The following is a 21618-nucleotide window of genomic DNA, read 5'->3' as shown; positions in this document are numbered from 1 at the left end:
CGTCGATGGGAGATGAGATTCTGGCGGGGACGGCGTTCACGGCGGACGTTATCGCGCCCCGGCGGCCACGTTTATTTTGGGTGGGGCCTCCGGAGTTGGTGCGATTCAGATCCCGGCTCAGCGAGACACGCCCGCGAAACTCACTTAGCCAAGACAAGAGACGAGCCAGGTCAAGCCACAATTGCGTAGGCAGCAAGGATTCCGGAACGCGATGGGCTGATGGTCGGGCGGATATTGCCCCGATTTCTGCTACTCGTTCTATCTTTCCGCTTCTGCCCAGGCCGCGACTTGAGGTTGTGGGGGGGAATATGAACATGTCGATCGTGTCTTGGTATCGGTGTTCGAAAAACCATCCATCGTTGTTGGGTTGCGCCTAGACTCGCACCTTGGTTTGCACCTTGGCCTGCTTCCGTCGCTTCATCCGATTCGATTCACAACTTCATGCCGACTTGTCCGCAGCACTCGCATCCATGACAAAGTGGAAATCACGCGCCAGGTATGAGCTCAGGTTCGCCTTCTCTTGTCCTCCTGCCCTAGGCCTCGGGCATCGCGCGACTCGGCTGGTCCGGTCCGGCGGCGGCGAGCGATTGCGCGTCCAGGCTCTCGTGACATTTCCATCTAGCTCGTCCGCTCAGCCAAAGCCAAGGGGTGTGGAAGAAGTTTCGGTGGCGATGAACACGCGGGACCTCCTTCGCCGCTCTTCACGGCGTCTCCCGCGAAGGATCCCGTCTTCCTCTCCTCTCCGATGGTAATGCCTCGGTGCTTTGGGCGTCGGCACCGAGAATCTCCACCGACGTGCTCACCGGGGTCGCCCTCTTCACCTCGCTGATGCTGTCGAGTACAATGTTGCGAGAAAGGCTGCCGCGCCGGACGCCGACGCCCTTGAGCTTCTCCTGCGGCGGCGTGTACGAGCCCTCGACGGCAGCCGATTCGGTCGCTTTGGGTGGCGGCGGTGGCAGGAACCACGATGGACGGCCGGCACCGAAAGCTGCGGAGCCGTCGCGCTTCTCCGTCGCCAGATGCCGGTGCTTCTGCGACGACGGCGCCGGGCCGTCACCCGTGCCCGCCGAGGCCTCGCTCTCGCTTCCGCGCGACTGGGCAATGGAGTAGCCTGAGCCGATGAGGCTCTCGTTCCGCACCGTGTAGTACCGGCTGTACTCCTCGGCGCTGTGCTCGGCATCGCAGAAGCTGTCGAGGGCGTCGAAGACGTGCTGGAAGACCTGGGCGTCCACGTCGCGGGCCCAGAGAAAGTCGAGGTGCTCGTAGTGGGGGATCTCGGTCGACACCGTCTGGGGCGGCAGCTCCTTGAGCATCGACTCGATGTCCACGAGCGAGTCGCTGCCGCCGTAGACGAGGACGATGGGGGTTCGGATGTTGCGCGTCGGGTACTTGGCCACCTTGGAGTACTTGCTCGACGTGCTCACCATCAGCGGCTGCTGGACATCGTCGTCGTACATCTGGAAGCACTTGTTGCGGATCACCTGGAACCAGTGGACGACGCTCTTCGTGCTCGTGAAGGAGTACAGGTGCGGGTAGGCCGCCAGCTTCTGGCTCGCCGAGATGTTTCTCGTCCGCCACCGGAACAGGAACGACAGGGCCATGTCGATGACGCGGCTGAAGAGAGGCGGGTACAGCAGCGTCTCCCACATGGTCGCCGAGCTCAGGATCGAGCGCCGGCCGAACATGAGGTAGAGGACCGAGGGCGAGGCCTTGACGAGGGAATCGACGACGCCGTTGGAGAGGCCGGCGGGCGCCATGGCGGGCGCGAGGCCGATGAAGACATTTACCTGGTTGTTGAGCCTCGGGTGGATGGCGAGCGTGGCGAAGGCCTGGGCGGTGCCTTGGGAGAAGCCGATGTAGGACAGGCTCTCCTGGCCCGTCGTGTCAAGGATGTAGGCAATGCTGTCGGGGATGTCGTAGAAGGCGAACTCGTCCATGGAAAAGTCCCAGAAGCGCACCGAGGCCGGGCCGCAGTGGATCGACTTCTTGGAGTACTTGTTGCCGCGGTTGTTGCCAAACTGTGGCGCTCGTCAGCCGCGCGCGCGCCGACGAGGCAGCGGCAATCTCCCGAACCTACCCATACGTCGTAGCCTCGATCGACCATCTCAAACGGCAAGCATCTCTGCTCGTCCGTCAGGCAGACCCAGACCTCGGAGTTCATGAGGAGGCCATGGTGCAGATAGGCGACCCGCTTCTGGAGGCTTTTGGGCCCAAAGTTGACGTTTTGGCCCTCCTCGCCCTTTCTCCACTGCAGGCGGTGGATGCCGAGAAGGAAGCCGTCCTTGGTCTGCACGATATGCTCTTCCGCTTCGTATCCCCAGAGTCGGCAGAGCTCGACAAAGTCGGACGCATCGCGGACCGAGGTCGAAATCGCTGCCGGACTCGCGTTAGCCATCAGGCGTCAGCCATCAGGCGGCCGATGGGGGATTCGAGGAGAGTTTGCCGGACGACCAAACGGGGCCAAGAGGTTGCGGAGGATACGTACACTTCTTCTTCCGTTCGGCTCGTTTCTGCTCGGGCGAGGTGTACTTGTTGAAGATGCGGCGAGAGGCTCGGTAAAATAGATCGACCAGGAAAGGGGCTGGGCGGGGTCAGCAGACGACGATCGGCGGCGAGGGGCTCGCTCACGGAGAGCGAGCGTCAAGACTCGGATGATGGCTTCGAGCCCGACGAGGATGAAGGACCCGACGAGAGCTATGTACTCGACACTGCGGCGTCGTTGCCATTAGCGACGTTCGGGCAGCGAGGGTCGGCAGAACATGCGGATGGAGTCGGCCGAGGAACGGCACACCCATATTTGCGATGGGATGCAAGGCAAGTAAGGAGTATTATACGATTAAAAGGAAACCAAGTCAAGGGGCGATTTCGATGCCATTCCGAGCAGGAAATCGAACGAGGGTAAAATTATGTTGGGTGGGAGGTTCAGGAAAACGCCATCGTCGTTGCGCGTTTGGCGTAGGTTCAGGCCTCGTCGGGCTTGGTGGGAGACGGCTGGCTGTCCTGTTGCAGCGAGTGATGTCACTGGCTGGCCAGGTCGATGGGTGCCAAAATTGCTGCCGTCACCTGTGGGTGTACGAAGTGTTATTACAGTACGCTCGGATATGATAAGCACACCTGGGGTGCTGTTTTTGAGGAGGATGGCGGGGAATGGAATGAACAAACGGCATTTCGCTGGAACCTCGACTCACAGCCAATCTGTAGAGTGCTTGCAGCAGAGGGAAGTAGTCATGATGTTGTTTGTCGCGTAAAAATTCGTACCTTGACATTTACTATTCAATTGTTGGTCGTTGCAACACTCCTCTTGTGATGACTGATTACTTACTAGCACGCACACCTTGCACACGCAGAGGTGCCAACCAGTCGGCGGATGAGCCGCTGCTGGTGCTATTTTGTCACCAAGGAGAGGTATCCGGCCAATCAGATACGGCCCCTACCATCTGTCTGCTCACCTCTAGATTTGAGCTCCCGCTCGGAGCAGGGCTCGTCATGATCAACACGAACACGTTGGACACTCCGCCACGCCCAGGATGCCGAGTTCCTGCCAAGAGCTGCGTATGGTTCCATCCCCGCTACCTTGATGCCCACGATGCCCATCCTCGCGGCCCCCGCCCGCGCCGTACATGAAGACGGAGATGGAGGGAAGGAGGAGAGGAGAGAATGCTGGTCGCTGACGTGATGCAGGCGACGCACTCGCGCAGTGCCTTCAGGAATCCGACTGCGTCATGAAGCATCGCAACAAGGCGGCCGACTGCCTCCGCGAACCGCTCGCCGGCACGTTGCCGACCAAGTGCCAGCAGCTGAAGAAGGGCTACGGCGACTGCAAGCGTGGCATGGTCGACATGCGCAAGCGCTTCCGCGGCAACATGCCCGTCACCTACAAGACGCTCGAGGGCGCATCCGAGGGCGGCAAGGGCTACCAGATGTACGCGGGCAAGCCAGCCTTTGCGGGCGGCGTCAAGGAGACGAGTGGAAACGAACCGATTCCGCCGGACTGGCGGGACGTGGAGAACGAAAAGTATCGGCTCGAGCAGCAGCAGCAGCAGCAGCAACCGGCCAAGTGAGCGACCAAGTGAACGGCCAAGTGAACGACCAAGTGAGCGCTGAGGTAAAAGGATCCATTCATACATCATACCATCTCCGTGGAGACGAGGCATTCGGACGGCGTTTGGCGTTGGGATAAAGGTGGCCGAAATCAATCAAATTTTCAACGTCAGCGTGCCCCTGTACCCGTCCGAAATCCGCCGGCCGGCATGTTTTGAGGCATCATGAAGGCGGAGGCCATGGGGTGCGATCCAGGGCACCCGTGGCCTCGTGTCATGTCGCAGCATGCTTTTCATCACGACGACTCGAACAGAGTTGGCGAAGCTGCATCGCACCACGATTTTCATCGCCGAGGACTCGTACAGTTAGCAACGCTGCCTCGTACCACGCGCACCAGTCACATCCAGGCAACAGACGTGCAGCCGGCGACATCTGCCTTGTCGTCTTGTCGCTCTCCATTCTCCCAGTGCTTTCCACCATCGTCCCTCGGCGTTCATTACGAGTACGAACACGTGTTAGGCCACCTCTATTGAACCGCTCGGACACTGCGAACAGATTTGGAAATGCAGATGCACACATCAGACAGGCGTAGACATGCAGACATATTGCACATGCAGACAGCCAACGTCCCAGCCAATGATTGCGTCGACGTGGCAACACTGTCCAGCACTGCCTTTACGTTTGGCGACGACCGAGAGTTAATGGCCAACAACCCCATAAAGGGAGTTATGAACCAAGAAATAATAAAAGTAAAGAGTACGCATATGTCGGTACCAACTAGAGTAACTCCCATCGGCAAGGTTGGTCCATGTTGTGACTGCTAATTTGGCGAGCCGGTTTGCCGTCATATCCGATCAATTGTGGCTTGCCGCCATCCATCACCACGTCGTCAGCCGATACGTAATGCTTTTATGGACCATCCCACGCTTCACTCCGCCGCAGTTCCGAGTCAAGACTCGAACGGCATTGCGCTCTGAGCTCGCCGCCATGGCGGAACCAATCGGCAAACAACCCTGCTAACCAAGACGTGCAGGTTCAAGATTCGACAAGGACTCAGGGGGGGGAGGGAGGGGGGAGGGCACGGGGAGAGGCGCTTGCCTCCCCGTCCTCGTCCTTGTAGCACTCGTCGTCATCGTCATCGTCCCCGATCCATCTCCCTACCATCTGTCCCCTTTCGATCCCGTATCAGGTGTCCGCGAAATCTCTCTGCCCTTGCCGCACATGTGCCATCTGTGCAAGACTCGTCCCCATGCTAAGGCCGGTAGTGCTACGTGAGGCCCGAAACAGGGTGACGCACGACTTCATCACCGCCAAGACGCCTCGGCACCCCATTCTCCTACTTCGCTTTTGACGCCCATGTGTGCTTGCTTCCTCCGACTTTGTATCGCTTCATCTGCTCATCCATTCATCCACCATCAGCTACCTATCGGTCCCGTCTGTTTCGTTCATTCCATCCGTGGCCGCTGCGAGGATACTTCTATACGCCGGCACCCCTATACTTTGGCGAGAATACTTTTCCTGCTTCGTGCTGGCACGACTCGCCACCGATCGACTCTATCCTTCACCTCGCCTCGCCTCACCTCGCACGACTCCCCGCCGCAGCTTGTGCAACCCGTGCCTCCCTCGTATCAAATGCACCCTCACAACCTGTCGTACCGATAGCCTAGCTGCACCCCAAGGCCAAGCGCGTCGGCCACTTTTTCCCTTCCGTCGCCGCCATGATCACCATGTCGGTCCCTCACCTCGCTCTCCATCGGGCCATGGTCTGCTCCGGAGCGCTTTTTTTCATCACCAGCGTCTGCTTCGGAACCATGATCCTTCTCAACCAGCCGACCGATGACCCAGCCCCCGTCGCCACCGTCGATGCTCCCGACGACGCCGCCGCCGCCGCCGCCGACCTCGACTTCGACCCTCTCCTCGCCCCTACCTTTGCCGACATGCCCATGTCCTACGGCGGCCACGGACGTCCACACTTTGAGAACCTGAAACCAATCAGCGATCTCCCCAGTCAGTTCGTGCCGACGGTGAAGAATAAACGCAGGCTCATCATGATTGGCGACATCCACGGCATGGACAAGGAGCTGGCCCAGCTCCTCGATCGTGTCCGCTTCGACGAGGCGGCCGATCACCTCGTCGCCGTAGGGGACATGGTCACCAAAGGCCCCAGCTCTGCCGCCGTCGTCGACCGCCTCATGGCCCTCAACGCCAGTGCCGTCCGCGGCAACCACGAGGACAAGGTCCTTCTCGTACGTGCCGAGCTCGAGGAGCGCAAGGGCGTCAGCGAAGCACTCGCCGGCGACATCACTGACTTTGACCGCGGGGAAAAGCACCACGTGGACATTGCCAACAACCTGACGCCCCGACACATCGGCTGGCTCTCGGACCTGCCCGTCATCCTCACCATCAAACCCCTCTCCATGTACGTCGTCCACGCAGGGCTCGTCCCCGGTGTCGACGTCGATCGGCAGAATCCTTGGGCCGTCATGAACATGCGTACCCTGGGCTACCCGCGCGAGGACATCCGCCGGGAGGAGCAGGCGAGGCTTCAGCAGGGATTGTCGGAAGTGCAGCCATCACCGTCGAAGAGCAAACGCGCCGCCGAGGTCGACGTTGACCACGACCGCGACGTCGCCGTCCCCATCGAGGACCACTCGGGCGAGCATTGGCCCGACGCCTGGAATCGCTGGCAGAAAATGCTGCCCAAGGACAAGCGCCGCACCATCATCTACGGTCACGATGCCAGGCGTGGCTACCTCGAGGACCTTCATACCGTAGGCCTTGACACGGGGTGCGTTCGCGGCGGCGCCCTGACGGCCATCATCATTGAGGGCACCAGAGGCGGCGGTTGGAAGCACCGACGAGAGCAGGTCTGGTGCTCAGAGCCGGCATGAACCCCCCTACCCTCCTCCATCGCACCCCTCCAATCAACCCCTTTCAACCTACCGTTTTCTCTCACTCTCTCTCATTCCTTTTTCTTGCGTCGGGTGTATATATCTTGGCGTTTCGAGGAGTATCACTTGCTTGTCACATACGCCGGCTGATAAATACCCTTGGGCGGATACGGGCACTACTGTGTATTGGGCGAAGCATCGTCGCTGCGTCATTTTTTCAACTTCCATATCTGGTAGCAAGGCATGAACTGAATTATTCATGTCAATTCCCACAGTAGCATTGTCGTGAGGCCAAAAGAGTCCTGGTTGCCTTTTACTCCACACAAATTTCACCAAATCCAGCCAGCAGCGTGAAAAAGTCGACTCCGCCATCCGGCTTAAGAATGGAAACCTTCGTTCAGGCCAGCTTTGCCTTGAGGATATCCTTGAGGGTGACGGCGTCGGCGGCAAACTTGCTGATGCCTTCTCGAAGCTTCTCGACGGCCATCTGGTCTTCGTTGAAGGCGAATCGGAAGCTCGCTTCGTCCTTGATGTACGACTGGCGCTCGAGATTGGACGAAGCGGCCACCGAGGCGTCGAGCTTCTTGGGCACGTTATCGGACGAGTTCATGAGCTCCTCCAACAGGTTGGGCTACAGGACGTCCGTTCGTAAGTCATGCGCTCGGAGAAGAAGTGAAGAAAAAGGAAGGGGCGGACAGAACGCACCGAGATGGTCAGGTAGTCGCATCCAGCCAGCTCCGTGATCTCGCCGATGCTGCGGAAGGAGGCACCCATGACGATGGTCTTGTAGCCGAACTTCTTGTAGTAGTTGAAAATGCTCTTGACGGAGGCGACGCCAGGGTCCTCCTCCTTGGCATACTCCTTCTTGTTGGCCGCCTTGAACCAGTCGAGGATGCGGCCGACGAAGGGGGAGATGAGGTAGGCGTTCGCCTCGGCGGCGGCAATGGCCTGAGGGAGGGAGAACATGAGAGTCAGGTTGCAGTTGATGCCGTGGTCGCGCTGCAAAATCTCGGCCGCCTTGATGCCCTCCCATGTGGAGGCAATCTTGATCAGGACGCGGTCCTTGGAGATGCCCTGCTCCTTGTAGAGCTGCGCGTCGTCAGAGTGGACTCGGCTGGGGGAGGGGGGGCGAAGCATGCACGCACCTGAATGATGTGCAGAGCCTTGTCGACCGACGCCTTGGTGTCGAAGGAGAAGCGAGCGTCGACCTCGGTGGAGACCTTGCCGGGGATGATGTTGAGGATCTCCTTGCCAAACTCGACCAGGAGTCGGTCGAGGGCGGCATCGACCTGCTGGTCCATGCTGCCTCCCTTGCCTTTGGCGTACGCGATGGCACCATCGATGAGCTTCGCATACTCGGCCTTCTTCGAGGCCGCGAGGATCAAGGAAGGGTTGGTGGTTGCATCCTGAGGCTTGTACTTGCCGATCGCTGCCGTGAGGACGAATGTTAGCCTGTGACCCTGCCGTACTCGCGTCGACATCACGCCCTCGCACAGCTTCGCATGACGCACGAGAGAGGGTTGGAGGGAGGCGAGAGGGAGGCGGCGGGCGTCCACTAACAAGCAAAGTCACCTGGAGAGATCAGCAAACGGCGCCTCGTCGAGCGGGTGGTTGCGGGAATTTACCAGAGTCGGACACGACAACCTATTCGCAGGAAGACAAAATTCCATCAGTCAGCGAGACGGGGTGCCATCACGCGGGCCTCGCTTCTTCAGTCACCTCATCGCATGGCACCGGGGGAGTCTTCGATTGGGGGGTGATGGAAGACTCGGAATGACGCCTGCGTGCCCTGGGCAACGAGGGGCAACGGTAGCGGAGGCGGGGTTGAGGTTTCACATACCGTGCCGGTGGCCTTGAGCTGATCGAGAGAGTTCGACATGATTGCGGTTCTTGTCGGGAGCGTTGATCGGTGAGGATATCGTATTGTATTTTTGGGGAAAAAGGATGACGTTTCGGCGTGAGTCAGCCGGGAGGGGAGAGGAAGGTTTTGCAATGATGATATAATGTATAGGTGGGTGGCGAGGTCGACGTGGTTCTGGAAGCTGTTGAGAACGAATGAGCCGACCGACGCAGACAAGGTTGTTCCGGCCTGCTGCAAATACCTGCTGGTACTAACTGTAGGTACAGTAGCGGCCCAACACGGATACAACGGATCGCGCTATGGCTTCATGCGCCACCAACGGTCGATCATTCACTGGCTACGAAGGTTGTTGGTGGTCCCCGCCAGAAAATTGCTCCCAAGTGGCAAGCAAATATCGAGTTAATCATGTTAATACGCTGCTCGCACGGCATATCAGACCGCTTCAGCTTCGTTTTCGCTCCAACTCATCCTATCCTGCTCGACGGGCTCAAGACTGCCATCCTGCCTCTCTGCCTCGTTTCATACCATTGTTAATATCGTCCAGGTCGGTTTCTGCGTACTTGATTCCCTGGAATTCGCGGGGGTGAATGAGGCGTCGCTGCACTTTGGGGAACGCTTGGCTTTGCTGGTGCTCATGTTTGGAGTTGGCGCTGACATTCACTTTGCAAATCACGGGCACTCTTCTCCCTTCATCAAGCCTGCAATGCCGCTCACGTTCAGTTTTTTCCTTGAGCACAATCCCAGCTCCTCCGCCGCGCACGGAGACGCAAATCCAACTGCTCAATCCTCCGTAATGTCACCGTACTCCCACATGCCCCGCCGGTCGAGCTTCGCCTGGCTCTCCACCTCGCGTAGGTGCTTCAGGTACGTCTCAAACGCCTTGCTCCGTTCCCACGCCTTGAGCTTCTTGGGAACCATGCCGTAACCGCCGGCGACGACCTCCTTGTTGATCGAATCGTTGAGGCCCGGCAGCTGCTTGTCCGACTTGGGGTCGTACAGCGTGATGTAGTTCACATTCTCCTTGGTGTCGACAAAGTCGAAGCTGCCGACCAAGCGCTTGCCCTCGGTCAGATCCGCGATGTAGCCGATGGCATCGCCGTAGTAGTCGGCACCTGTCGGGAGCTGAACGAACGACAGCGAGGCGTCGACGGCCTGCGCCTTGAGCTTCTGCACGCCGAACTGGGACTGCTCGAGCGGTCGCAGGCTAGACCACGCAACCTTTTCGCTGTTTCCGTAGTCGACGTACAGCACCTCGGACATCTTGGCCGTGCGGTCGTTGCCCCGGACACGGCCGCGGTACCACTGACCGTCGGCCGAGAACTTGGCGGATACGAACTCGCCCGTCTTCGGCGCGTCCGCCAGAGGCTTACCGTTCTTGGAGTCGAGGTGGAACTTGCGGAATTCGCTCATCAGCGTCTCCAGCGCCGCCGTGCCCTTGCCAATCTCCTGGATCTTGAGCTTGCCATTGCCGTCGATGTTGGTGATGATGACGTCGCGGTAGTCGGTCGGCTTCTTGTCAAGCGTCACCTCGGCCACCTCGACAATCTCCTCGGGCTCCTCCTCGTGCCCGTTCTCCTCCTGCGAAGGGTCATGGTCGTGCCAGAGGCCCCGCTTGGCCTCCTTGGCCCGCGTCTCGGCGGCAAACAGCTCCGTCGCGTTGCCGGACCTCTCGGCAGAGTAGGCATGAACGGAAGCGAGGCCCTCCTCGACGAGGGCCTTGGCAAAGTTCTCACGGTTGATGAACAGTTCGCCGATGAACCCGCCGACCTTGTCCATGTCGTGGATGTCGACCTCGCAGTCGCGCTGGTTGCACCTGCGGTTGGCAAGCTCGAGCGCCTCCTTGCCAAACGGCTCGCCGCCCTCGCCATCGGCGCGCGGCGCTCGAGGGGCGCGGATGCCTCCGAGAACCATGGTGAGCTTGACGTTCTCCCGAGGGATCAGGATGGTGAAACGCGAGCCAGCCTTGCAAAAATCGACAATGGCAGGGACCTTCTTCTGCCGCTGCAGCGTCGCCAGCATAATCTTGGCCTTTTGCGCATTCTCCGACAGGTCCGCAAACTTCTGCGCCTTCTGGGGCTTGCCGGACCACATGCCCTTCAGCTCCTCCTTGGCCTTCTCCTGCGCCGATAGAAGCTCGTCATAGTTTGACGCTCTGTCGGTGTCATCCTTCCTGTGACGAATCACCGACGCCCAGCCGCTCTCGACCAGCAACAGGCCGATGTTCTTGCCCTTCTCCGTCACCGTGGCAACATCCCGGGCCTCGAAGCCCTCCGTGGCAGGCTTCGTTCCGTCGACGCTGACCTTGACGTGCTTTCCAATCAACCTTTGGCGCAAAAACTCCTTGGCCTCGTCCCTGAAGGGACTCTCGGACGGTTCGCCGGCACGGGGCCCGCGGACGCTGGAAAAGTTGATTCTCTTCTCGGCGCCGGTCTTGTTCTTGACGAGAATGGTATCGGCGCCAAGGATCTTGGTCACCGTCATCTCCTGGTTGCCACCGTCAGCCTTGGCGACATGGTTCTTGTGAAGGCGAAGCTTCTTGGACTGCGCTTGCTTCTCGGCCGCGCGCAAGGCGGCCATTTTCTCGCCGAGCATGGTGGAGTGGAAGTCGTTGCAGCGGGCGAGGCCGTCCTGCAGCAGGAACTCGGCAATGTTTCCACGAGGGTGGATGATGTTGGCCACCAGCTGGCCCTGTGCGCTGGCACCGACGATCTCGACCTTGACCAGACGCTGCAGGAGCCTCGTCTCGACAAACTGCCGCGCCTCGTTCCCGTACTCCTCGGCCGGGTGAGTCGTGCCCGTCGACGTCAGCGTTCTCTCCGTCGACGGCGTGCGGACGCCAGCGAGCAGGGTCATGGGCTGGGCATGCTTCTTATCCGAGAGCAGCAGCCTGACGAGCATGCGGTCGCCGCTGAGAACCCGCTCAACAATGCCGTCCACAGTCTTGCCTTTCCACTCCTTCATGAACTCGGGGCCGCCCAGGTCATGCTGAACGTTGATGATGCCGCCGACACCTGCCCAGAGGCCCTTGTTCTCGCTCTTGGCTTGGGATTCGAGAGCACGGAGCTTCTCGAGCCTCTCCTGAGCCTCGTCCGAGTCGTCCTTTCGGCCGGCGTCCTCACGGACCTTGAGCCAGCCAGCCTTGACCAACTCGTCGGGCAGATCAGTGCCATCCTTGAGCTTGGCGGTACCGAAGTCTCTTCCGGACGCGGGGATGGTGTACTGGACTGTGCATTGGACTGGCTTCCCAACGACGAGGTTTCGGAGGAACTCTCGGGACTGGAAAGCAAAGGGCTCGTCGCCGTCTCGTTTCAAACGCGGAGCGCCGACGTAAGCAAGCGACAAGATTCGCTCAGCCGAGGGGTTGTTGGGGCTCGTCAACACCAAGGTATCACCGCTAAGGACACTCTTGACGTTGCCGATGAACGTCTTGGACATGATGGGCGGGGTTGGAGGAGGAAGAAGGGGCTAATTCATCAAGCTTCCGTTAGCCTGCGTTTGTTTCCTCAGCAACATTCAACCTTGCCGAGAAGCCTCCTGCGACAGGAAGCTTCATTGAGCATGGCCACGCTTCGCAGCATCCGTGGACGCGACATTCTTGGGTGCTGACCCAGGTGGATGAATGGCATGTCACAGGGTCACGGCTCGCGAGGGGGTTGCCGCCACCGATTGCTGATCAAGGGGGCAAGGAATTGTCTTAGCTCACCAACGTACTTGAGTAGGAGGGGGAAGGAGGACGAGGGACAAGGGGAATGCGGGACGAAGGGGTGGATTATCGGAGCTTCGCACTGCGTTGAGAGTTGAGGATGTGGAGTTACAGGTACAGAGTACGCGAGTTGTCTTTTGGCCATGTGGCAACTTGCGAATACCAATCCAAAGTCCCAGACCAGCTGTGGGGTCTAGGGAGCTTCAGGGCTTTCCAACAGTTGACTACAGTGCAAATGCAACTACATCACGGAATCCCTGGCTAAGTTAGGTACTCCGTACGTTGTATTATTATTACTGTACATCCTTATTGGTGTGGTGTACCAAGTAATACCTCTACTTGTACTTGTTAACCCCTCAACCCCTCTTCGCGGGACAGCCTGGGAGGGGTAGCCGCAGCCACAAGGAATAGCAGCTGGGCAGCTTCTGAAATACTGTAGTAATGGACATGTACCGAAGTACACACTCGCCATACTGGTACTATTACTTACAGTGCAATAGCGCAATATATTAGTACTCATTCATTAAGGCGTGCGGCTTGTTCAAACACGTCCATAGATGGCAGTTGTAATCAACCCGGTCCATGTCGATGGTGCATCTGTGATGCAAGGGTGGATGGCTGCGCCCTCCAGTCTAGAATCTTGGATTACGATGGACGCAGCTACTTGGGAGGGTAGGCCAAGCAGGGCAGCGGAGAGAAACGCTTGGGATGACGGTGGAGGAAAAGGTGTCTCAAAGCACCGGTGAATGCGAGCAACAACACTGTGAGATTCATCGGAATCATTATTGCAACCATTCCAGATAATCGATTGGCATTTTCAACCTCTGTTCGCGGCAGCAACTGCCGCGCCCGGTGGCTGCAAGCGACTAGCTGGCGATGCCAATGACACCTGAGATCTACTCAGCCGATGTACAAGCAGGCGGGTTATGGAGGAAGAGGGACAAACCGCAAGCTGGTCGAGGGCCGGCGTTGCCAGTCTTGAGAGACTCGTCGTTGTTGCCCTTTCCAAGATCGTCAGTGCCGGCGTGGACGACGACAGTGCGCTGCAAGCCGTCAGCTTCTTTGAATAGTCGTCTTCTCTTGCATCCATCTGTCTTTCAGACAGGATCACTTACGCCGACGACGCTGTAGGGGCCGATGAGCTTGACGTGAGGGTCGTTCATGGATCCCTTGGCGTTGCCCTGGCCGTCCGTCTCGATGTTGCCCAGGTCACCAACGTGGCGGGCCTCGTCGTTGGGGGCACCGTGTGTCTTGTTAAAGGGGTTGACTGCCCGTTCGATGAGGTCAGAATGCGCGAATTTCCATGGGCCAGTCGGTCAAGTCGGCGTCGGAGCGAACTCACAGTGAGGCCCGGCTGAGGTGCAGCCGTTGGTGTTGTCGCCGTAGGTGTGAATGTGGAAGCCGCGCTTGGCGTTGGCGTCGTTGCCGGTGATGTCCCAGGTGATCCTGGTTGGGGACGATTCGGACTCCTGCTCGAAGGTGACGTTGCCCGACACCTTGGAGTCACCGCGGATGACAGCAACTAGATGTAAGGCAAGGTTGGTTAGCGCCCGCTTGGGAAATCGCCGGTGGCACGGTCAATCAAGGGAATCGGCACGAGACATGGTGCTTGGCCCATCAGGGTGGTAATGGTGGTCGTCGAGGGCCGGGGCATGGAGTGCAGAACTCGCTCAAACGAGCTCGAGGTAGCCGCCCGCCACTCTGACGGCACCCAGCCTCTCTTCCCATGAAGCAATAAACGGCAGACGCACTAGCCTTGACCATTTTGGCAATCGCACAATATACGTTGGTTTTTGCGTTCTCCTGTGTTTCTTGGCGTGAGGTTGTGAGATGCGTAGGCTACCGACAATATTTGACTGACGAAGCGGAGAGGGGATGAGGAGAGGAGCCGAGGGTGGCAACGAGTTTTGAAGACGTCCAGCTATTGCTGCAGGCATGACAGCCAGCACCAGCTCGGGCCAAGTACGGGACGGAAAGGAAGGCCCGCAAGTTCGCGACGAGAAGTGCGGAGTTACGAAGGGGGGGTAATGGAACGGCGGTGGGGTTCCCTCGACTCAGCTGAGGCCGTCCGTCCCCCTCACCGATTCGACCACCACTCCGTCATTCTTACATGTTCTTCTGCCATCGCACCAGCTAGATAGCGCGCCATTATCCGGCTGACAAATGGCAGGTTGCGTCGTCTTGGATGACGGTCGATGCCAATCGGCATCTTCTGCATCTGCAAGTCGAGTCCCCCCACGTCATACCCAGCTTATCTACGGCACACGTGCGCACGCGTGCAGGTTGGTGCAAGGTGAACGGTGCATGCCGATGCACAGTACTCGATTATTCATGTACATGTGCAAATTGGCGTACGACCTGCGCCGCCCTCTCATCCCTCGGCACGAATCGACAAGGAAACGGCTTCGGGTGGCTCGTCAGGCCAAACGTGAACTCCACCTTTGGCTCGATATCACGACCCCTCTCGTCCCTCGCCTTTTCGATATTCATGGTGCTGAGAATGGAGGCAACGACAATCCAGACGCTCGCCTCGGCCAGATGCTTGCCAATGCACACCCTTCGACCATATCCAAACTGGCCGATCGGGAACGGCTCTCCGAGGCCGCCTTCCTTGCGGGAGACGTACCGATCAGGATTGAAGTTTTCGGGGTCGGCATAGGTCGACTCGTCATGGGTCATCGCCCGCGCGTTCGCGTACACGAGGGATCCGGCGGGAATGAAGTAACCGTCGTAGACGTCGTCCTCCAGTGAGCGGTGGGGGACGCCGAGGGGCGAGACGGGACACCATCGCAGCGTCTCCTGAACAATCAAATCAATGTACGGAAGTCGCGGCCTGTCCTGGAAAGAGGGGACTCTGTCACGACCGACAACCTCGTCGATGAGGCGCCGCGCCTTGGTCTGCACGTCGGGATGCAGAATCATGTTGAGGAGGAAGACGACGAGGGTGGCGTAGATGGTGTCTTGGCCGGCAGCGAAGACGGTGGCGGCGGCCCCTTTGATATCTTCGTGCGATAGTTCCGGCTTCTCTCCCCGTCCGATCTGAGCGTCCCTCTGGTCCAGCATTTGCTGCATCAGCGACCGCGTCCTCTCCTTGGACGCCATGACGGCATCGAACGGTTTATCATGCAGCGCGCGGATCGCCCCTCTCCAGTCGGCGGCGAACTTGAGTGACCGGTCATGGAAGAAACGCGGCAGCACCTTGAGAAAGGGGAAGAAGTCGACCGGGGTGCCGGCCGGCACACCGCCATGGCCGAGGGCGTAGCTGGCGTCGGCGGCGATCTGGATGAAGGGGTCATCGTCCCTCTCGATCTTGATACCGAAGCCGATTCCAAGGACGACGGCGGTGGCGAATCGTCGCAGAACCGTTTCCCACTTGGCCGGTGTGTTGAGGATGCCCCTGAGCAGGACGGTGGTCTCGCGCTCTTGCAGGCCTTGGTACTGGCGGATGCTGCTCTCGCGAAAACTCTTTTGCAGAATGCTACGGTGGATGCGGAACTCGGGCCCGTTTCGCAAAAACGTCAGCGTCTTGACCCAGCCCATGACCTCGAAAAGGACGAAGCGTGGCCTGTCGCAGTAGTTGGCGCCTCGCTTGGCCAGCAAGTCGACGGCGGCACGGACCGAGTTTAGGACGATGACGGGCTGGCCGAGGACGCTGAGCGATAGAATATCAGAGCCATAGTCCTTCGACCATTGCATGTATCTGTACTCGGGGTTGTAGGGCGGAATGATTCGCAGATGGCCTAGGATCGGCTCTGCCGGTGGCCCGGGGGGGAGGGGAAGGCTGCTTCTCTTCGTGCGCCACGTGTGCCCATGGACGACGGCGGCGAGCAGGAGGGCCAGTGCGAGCATGACCAGGCTGGCCGGCCCAGAGAAGTGCTGGAGGAAGGCCATGTCGTCCAGCTCGAAAAGCTGACAGGAAGGAGCCGGGACGTCTTGGGACAGCCATGATAGAGACCGAGTGCTGAAGAAGCTGACGAGGCTGAAGTAGCATGACGGACAGGTCCGGTGGAGCTGCCAGGTTCATGGCCCCATCTTGACGGCGCGGACCCTGCCGACGAGTGGTACTCGCTGCCGCAAGGTGTTGGACGTTTGTAGGCTATCGCGACGGATACTCCATGCCATGGGCTGCTTGCAGAAAATACATTTCCGGATACGAAGATTGCGAGGTGGACGTCAGCTGTGCCGTGTTGAGGTCGTGCAGCGTTGGGAGACGAAATGTCTGACAACACACCAGTACCTACTAGGTTCATATGATGGAGCATGGAGTACTTAAGTACGGAGTACTTGCGGCTAGGTAGGTACCTGTAATATTACTGTTCAGGTGCAAGTGATACAGTACCCTCTCTCACAGTACACAGTACACGGTACGGAGGCTGGTGTGGGTGGACTCGGGCACTAACGGAGTACTCCGTACATGTACATGTGCATGTAGTAAATAGTAAATAAGTACATGTAAATCGCGTCAGCCCGTGGATGGAAAGTACTGCAAGTACAACACTGTACTGTACGTACATCATTATTTGTACTCTGTACTTAAGTAGTATTCCTTTGCACCTACTCAAAGGAACTACGGTATGCGGAGTACGGAGTACAACTACTGTACTTGCATGTATTAAGGACATGCATGGAATACTCTGCAACTACCAATACATTACTCTCAATATATCCCGTGCGTTATCTGTCAACACTCACGAGTGCACCGAGCACCTGATATTTCTCGTCCTCGTGACTTCATATTTTCATTTGTATTTTGTCGTCGTGCCTCGAACGAGGCGGTACGTTTCCGAGTACGGCATCAACTCCACCGTCCATCATCCGACGTTATGGACGCGGCCCGATCCTTGGAGCACTTTCGCCCTCACCAATTCAGCCGATCCTGGCGTCAGTGTCGCCTGGGTTCACTCTGCTCACGACGTTGCCTTGCCTACCGCGAGCGAATGGTTGCAGACGCAAGGCGACTGCAGTGCTGATTGTGAGAGGCATGCGCCGAAACCAAACAGGCGATTGATTGGGCGCGCTGGGATGGGATGTGAAGTGAACACGGCAACTGGTGCCGAGCTGCCGAGTCGCCACCGCCGTTGCAGCAAATCCCAACTTCCCTCTCCCACTCTGCCTGCCGGGGTAGCCTGTTCGATACGAGGCAGAGCCTGCAATAACAGTAATACCGGGCAGGAAAGGCCTGGAAGTAGCATTGCCAGGGAGGTCGACGTGCACTGCTTACGGCCCCGGCTGCCGGTCGATGATGCGAGCGCGGGGAGGAATCAACTCGTACAAGCAGACGGCAGCGACACCTCAGCTTTTTCATACTTGCAGCACTTGTGCTTTGCCGTATGTTCAAAATTGCGAGCTTCAACATCATCCCAGGTGGGGTACGATGAGGCAATAGTCTGGAGGATCGTCTCCCCGGACTCCCACCCAATGGTGGGGACTACATGAACAAGATGCCGCCTCTCCAGATCGCTCACCGTTTCCTTTTCGTTCTTGACCCCGACGCGCTTTCTATTCGAGCAACTTCACTCCGCACATACTACCAAGTCGTGAGTGGGCATCTCTCGATATTCTCTTCGTATGCTCGTCACCCACAGCTGCAATGGCTCCGATGGGCGCCACGGCCCAAACAGCCTTCCAAGCGAAGCCAACGGCTGCCGATCCACACCGCTACCAGACTGGCTTCGGCAACAGGTTCGCCTCCGAGGCCATTCCGAATGTTCTGCCCAAGGGCCGCAACGTTCCCCAGAAGGTGAAGTACGACCTCTACTCGGAGCAGCTGAACGGCGCCGCCGTCGTCACCGCTCGAGACTCGATACGGCACGTCTGGATGTATCGCTTGCGACCGTCGGCGGCCCATGGACAGATGTCACCTTCGGATGAAAATCCCCTCGTACGTGCTGCATCTTCCCATCGATGATGCGTTGAAAACTCATGGCAAAGATCGAATCCTACTTCTCTCGTGCAAATGACAGAGTTGAATCTGTCGCCTCCCAGGAGGTCTGGGACCCGCTTCCTTTGCTGGAAGGCGACGACGACGACGATGACGACGACGAATCAGGCGGAACCGACTTCGTATCGGGAATGCGGACCATCGGAGGTCAAGGCGATCCGTCTCTGCGGGAAGGCCTCGCGATCCACGTATACTCGGCCAACCGATCGATGGCCAACAGCGCCTTTTGCAACAATGACGGCGACTTCCTCATCCTACCCCAGCACGGCAGGTTGCAGATCCAGACGGAGCTCGGCTGGCTCATGGTTCGGCCCGGCGAGCTCGCGGTGATCCAGGCCGGCATCCGATTCCGCATCCTGCTTCCCGACGGTCCCGTCCGCGGCTACGTGCAGGAAATCTTTGGCGCGCACTACCACCTGCCGGAGCTCGGCCCCGTCGGCTCCAACGGCATGGCGCTCGAGCGCGACTTCGAGTCCCCGGTGGCGAGCTTCGACGTGGACGAGTCTCGGTGGAGGATGACGTACAAGCTGGCCGGCTCCCTCCACGCATGCGAGCAGAACCACACGCCATTCGACGTGGTCGCGTGGCACGGAAACCTCGTGCCGTACAAGTACGACGTCGAGAAGTTTGTCAACATGGCCAACGCGAACAAGGATCAGGCGGACCCGACAATCTACTGCGTGCTCGCGGCCAAGTCCAAGACGGCGGCCGTGTCCATGACCGACTTTCTCGTCTTCACCAAGAAGTGGATCACGGCCGAGGACACGTTCCGGCCGCCGTATTACCACCGTAACATGAGCACCGAGGTCATGGGCCTCCTGCGAGGGCAGCACGGCGGTGGCGGCCACAGGCTGACGGGCGGCGGCCTCAGCTACGTCGCGAGCTACATGCCTCACGGCGAGACGTACGAGACGTGGAAGGAGGCCTCGACGAAGCACCTGCGGAGCATCGTCATGGGCGAGGAGACGGTGGCCTTTATGTTCCACATCAGCGTGCCGCTCTACCTGACCAAATGGGCCTTGCGAGGGGACGGCGGCAGGCTCCGGCAAAAAAGGTTGCCCGAGCAGTGGGACGGCATGAAGGCGCATTTCCTCGATCATCTGGACGAAGTCGAGGCCGACCTGCAAGCCGCGGGGCTGCCGACGCTGGCAGACGGCATGAAGCGATAGAAAGGGGAAGGCGGGACGAAGGCATGACGAATTTTCGCGGCAGAGGGACAGACATGCAGCAAAGGCTCGGCCTTGGTTTGAAGTAGCAGGTGCATAAGCACGCGTACATGCTGTCCACGACGCGATTGCTTGTATGATGGACCATGAGTTGAACTTGATCTCCGCCTACCATGCGAATCATCATTCAATACCAAGTCCAGCTGAAACGGAATTGCTGCCACGAGGTTGCATTCATGTCATCGGTCCCCAAACGTCAGGGACAGGGAAGTGGCCAGATCAAAGTCGGAGCCTGACCGATCGAACCCCTCGTCCGCTGCGCGAATGCTTGCCGATCTGATAAACTGCCAATGCCCAAGTACGTACTTGTTATTGTTGATTTTTTTTTTATTATTAATTAATCAATTACCAACGGAGTACTTACCAACCTTGCGTTCGATGCCTGGCACGAAAATGCACAAGCACGCTGGCACCCACTGTGCATGCACGCATGCTGGCACCCCAAGTTAGACATGCCGGATGCCCTGCAGGGTCTCGTGAGCTCTCGTGGTAGAGTTGGAATGCCGCCCTTGGCCGTCGCATTCTGACCCCAGGTCCGTCCACGACCCGAAGCCAGGGCCAGGCGGAATATCAAGCAGTCGCTACTTTCCTCGGGGGGCGCGAACTGTGCACAGCAGTACGGGACACGCCGTACGCGCACTGCATATTCAATTGGGGGGGCACGTTCAGGCAACGTTCGTTTTGCCTACCCAGCCTGCAATGTATGGTTCGATCTACGGGGTGCCCGTGGAATGCGTCCCCTGAGGATATTGGTGCGTCGTGGCTTCGAGGCTTGACAGTTAGGCGTCATGGGTGTCCGTTCACTCCAGGCGCGTGGTGCGAGGTCGACCGATAGCTGCGTTTGTGTTAAGATGTACCTATTTCCGCACAAACATGCAAGTAATACTGTGCAGTGGATGTGCGAAAAACACGCGAGGCAGAGAGAGTGTGCTTGACAAATGTCACCCATGGGCCGTACCAACGAACTGCGATCGTATTGCGGATATTCTTGCACATGAGTAAGTACTCCGTACAGTATAATACTTGCTTGCCTACGGAGTACTTAGTATCCATGTACAACTACGTACCAATAAAAATACAGGTATATTAATAGTACAGGTAATTAGTTGTACAACTACTAGGTATTATTCCATACTGTAAGTACGGAGTACGGAGTACGAGTATTACGGAGTACTCGCATCTTCATCATGAAGCTGCTCCCGCACAACGCAAGTACAGTAATTACATGCAAGTATGTACTGTACCTACCAAGTAAGTACACCTGCCTGCGGTAAGTACTAGGTAAGTACACATGTGAGTTGCACATGTAAGTGCAAGTAATAATTACAGTACAGAGTACATGCACGCAGCAGGCGTGTACAAGCACTGTATTGAGACTAACTGGCAGAACGGACCAGGGTCTCCAGTTTGGCTCGACCCTCGCCGCCGCGTGCTGGCGCCCTTTGGCCCCTGACTGGAGGTGGACACGGGTCCCTTGGCTAGGACCTAGGGCTGAGGGAATCAACCTGGATCCGGCAGGAAGCAGGTGCTGGCCGGTGAAGCAGTGTCTAATTTCGATGTGGCAGCACGTATCAGCGCCATGGGTCTGGCGCATGCTCGACGCCGGGTGTAACGTAACTTTATTCGCGAGGGGAGTGCCGTGCTGTGCAGGACCACGCACTGGCATCTATAGCACTTGTACAGTGAGTGTGAGTGTGAGGATGCGTCGGAGTGGCATGTCCAGCCACAGTTCGCCTGCTAGTTCGCTAGTACCTGGGTACCTATGATGGCACTAAGTACGGAGTACGGAGTACTAGGTAAGTAATACTTAAGTACAGTACAAGAATAGCGGGGGTACTCAAAATCAACCAGCACCTACAGTACGGAGTACAGTAGTGCAAAGCACACGCCACGCTGTACGACGCACAACCACGCAGCCTCGCGCAAGCATGCAACTGTGGCAGGCCTGCGCCTGT

General features: G+C 58.3%; 8 protein-coding genes across 8 annotated transcripts; 3 read left to right on the top strand and 5 right to left on the bottom strand.

The window, feature by feature from the left end:
• Positions 1–701: 701 nt before the first annotated feature.
• Positions 702–3229, bottom strand: DCS_04891 (uncharacterized protein; the record flags this gene model as incomplete). Its single annotated transcript, XM_040802197.1, has 5 exons — positions 702–2018; positions 2078–2373; positions 2486–2581; positions 2629–2708; positions 3189–3229. 5 exons carry the CDS (start codon positions 3227–3229, stop codon positions 702–704), a joined length of 1830 nt encoding a protein of 609 aa, XP_040657230.1.
• A 493-nt stretch (positions 3230–3722) lies between these two features.
• Positions 3723–4061, top strand: DCS_04890 (cytochrome c oxidase assembly protein; the record flags this gene model as incomplete). The annotated part of the gene is made up of 1 exon (XM_040802196.1): positions 3723–4061. One exon carries the CDS (start codon positions 3723–3725, stop codon positions 4059–4061), a length of 339 nt encoding a protein of 112 aa, XP_040657229.1.
• A 1698-nt stretch (positions 4062–5759) lies between these two features.
• DCS_04889 (uncharacterized protein) lies at positions 5760–6932 on the top strand (the record flags this gene model as incomplete). Its single annotated transcript, XM_040802195.1, has 1 exon — positions 5760–6932. The coding sequence occupies one exon, from the start codon at positions 5760–5762 to the stop codon at positions 6930–6932; it is 1173 nt and encodes a 390-aa protein (XP_040657228.1).
• A 397-nt stretch (positions 6933–7329) lies between these two features.
• Positions 7330–8811, bottom strand: DCS_04888 (transaldolase; the record flags this gene model as incomplete). Its single annotated transcript, XM_040802194.1, has 5 exons — positions 7330–7563; positions 7638–8021; positions 8078–8487; positions 8558–8576; positions 8773–8811. 5 exons carry the CDS (start codon positions 8809–8811, stop codon positions 7330–7332), a joined length of 1086 nt encoding a protein of 361 aa, XP_040657227.1.
• Positions 8812–9573: 762 nt separating this feature from the next.
• On the bottom strand, positions 9574–12228 carry DCS_04887 (transcription factor; the record flags this gene model as incomplete). Its single annotated transcript, XM_040802193.1, has 1 exon — positions 9574–12228. The coding sequence occupies one exon, from the start codon at positions 12226–12228 to the stop codon at positions 9574–9576; it is 2655 nt and encodes an 884-aa protein (XP_040657226.1).
• Positions 12229–13392: 1164 nt separating this feature from the next.
• Positions 13393–14260, bottom strand: DCS_04886 (Superoxide dismutase; the record flags this gene model as incomplete). The annotated part of the gene is made up of 4 exons (XM_040802192.1): positions 13393–13539; positions 13612–13763; positions 13839–14018; positions 14248–14260. The coding sequence occupies 4 exons, from the start codon at positions 14258–14260 to the stop codon at positions 13393–13395; spliced, it is 492 nt and encodes a 163-aa protein (XP_040657225.1).
• A 561-nt stretch (positions 14261–14821) lies between these two features.
• On the bottom strand, positions 14822–16387 carry DCS_04885 (O-methylsterigmatocystin oxidoreductase; the record flags this gene model as incomplete). The annotated part of the gene is made up of 1 exon (XM_040802191.1): positions 14822–16387. One exon carries the CDS (start codon positions 16385–16387, stop codon positions 14822–14824), a length of 1566 nt encoding a protein of 521 aa, XP_040657224.1.
• Positions 16388–18086: 1699 nt separating this feature from the next.
• DCS_04884 (Homogentisate 1,2-dioxygenase) lies at positions 18087–19606 on the top strand (the record flags this gene model as incomplete). The annotated part of the gene is made up of 2 exons (XM_040802190.1): positions 18087–18377; positions 18428–19606. 2 exons carry the CDS (start codon positions 18087–18089, stop codon positions 19604–19606), a joined length of 1470 nt encoding a protein of 489 aa, XP_040657223.1.
• Between the last annotated feature and the right edge of the window lie 2012 nt (positions 19607–21618).

The sequence above is a fragment of the Drechmeria coniospora genome, chromosome 02 (genome assembly GCF_001625195.1).
Source record: "Drechmeria coniospora strain ARSEF 6962 chromosome 02, whole genome shotgun sequence".
Classification (NCBI taxonomy): Eukaryota; Fungi; Ascomycota; class Sordariomycetes; order Hypocreales; family Ophiocordycipitaceae; genus Drechmeria; species Drechmeria coniospora.
This window is presented reverse-complemented; position numbering and strand designations above follow the sequence as displayed.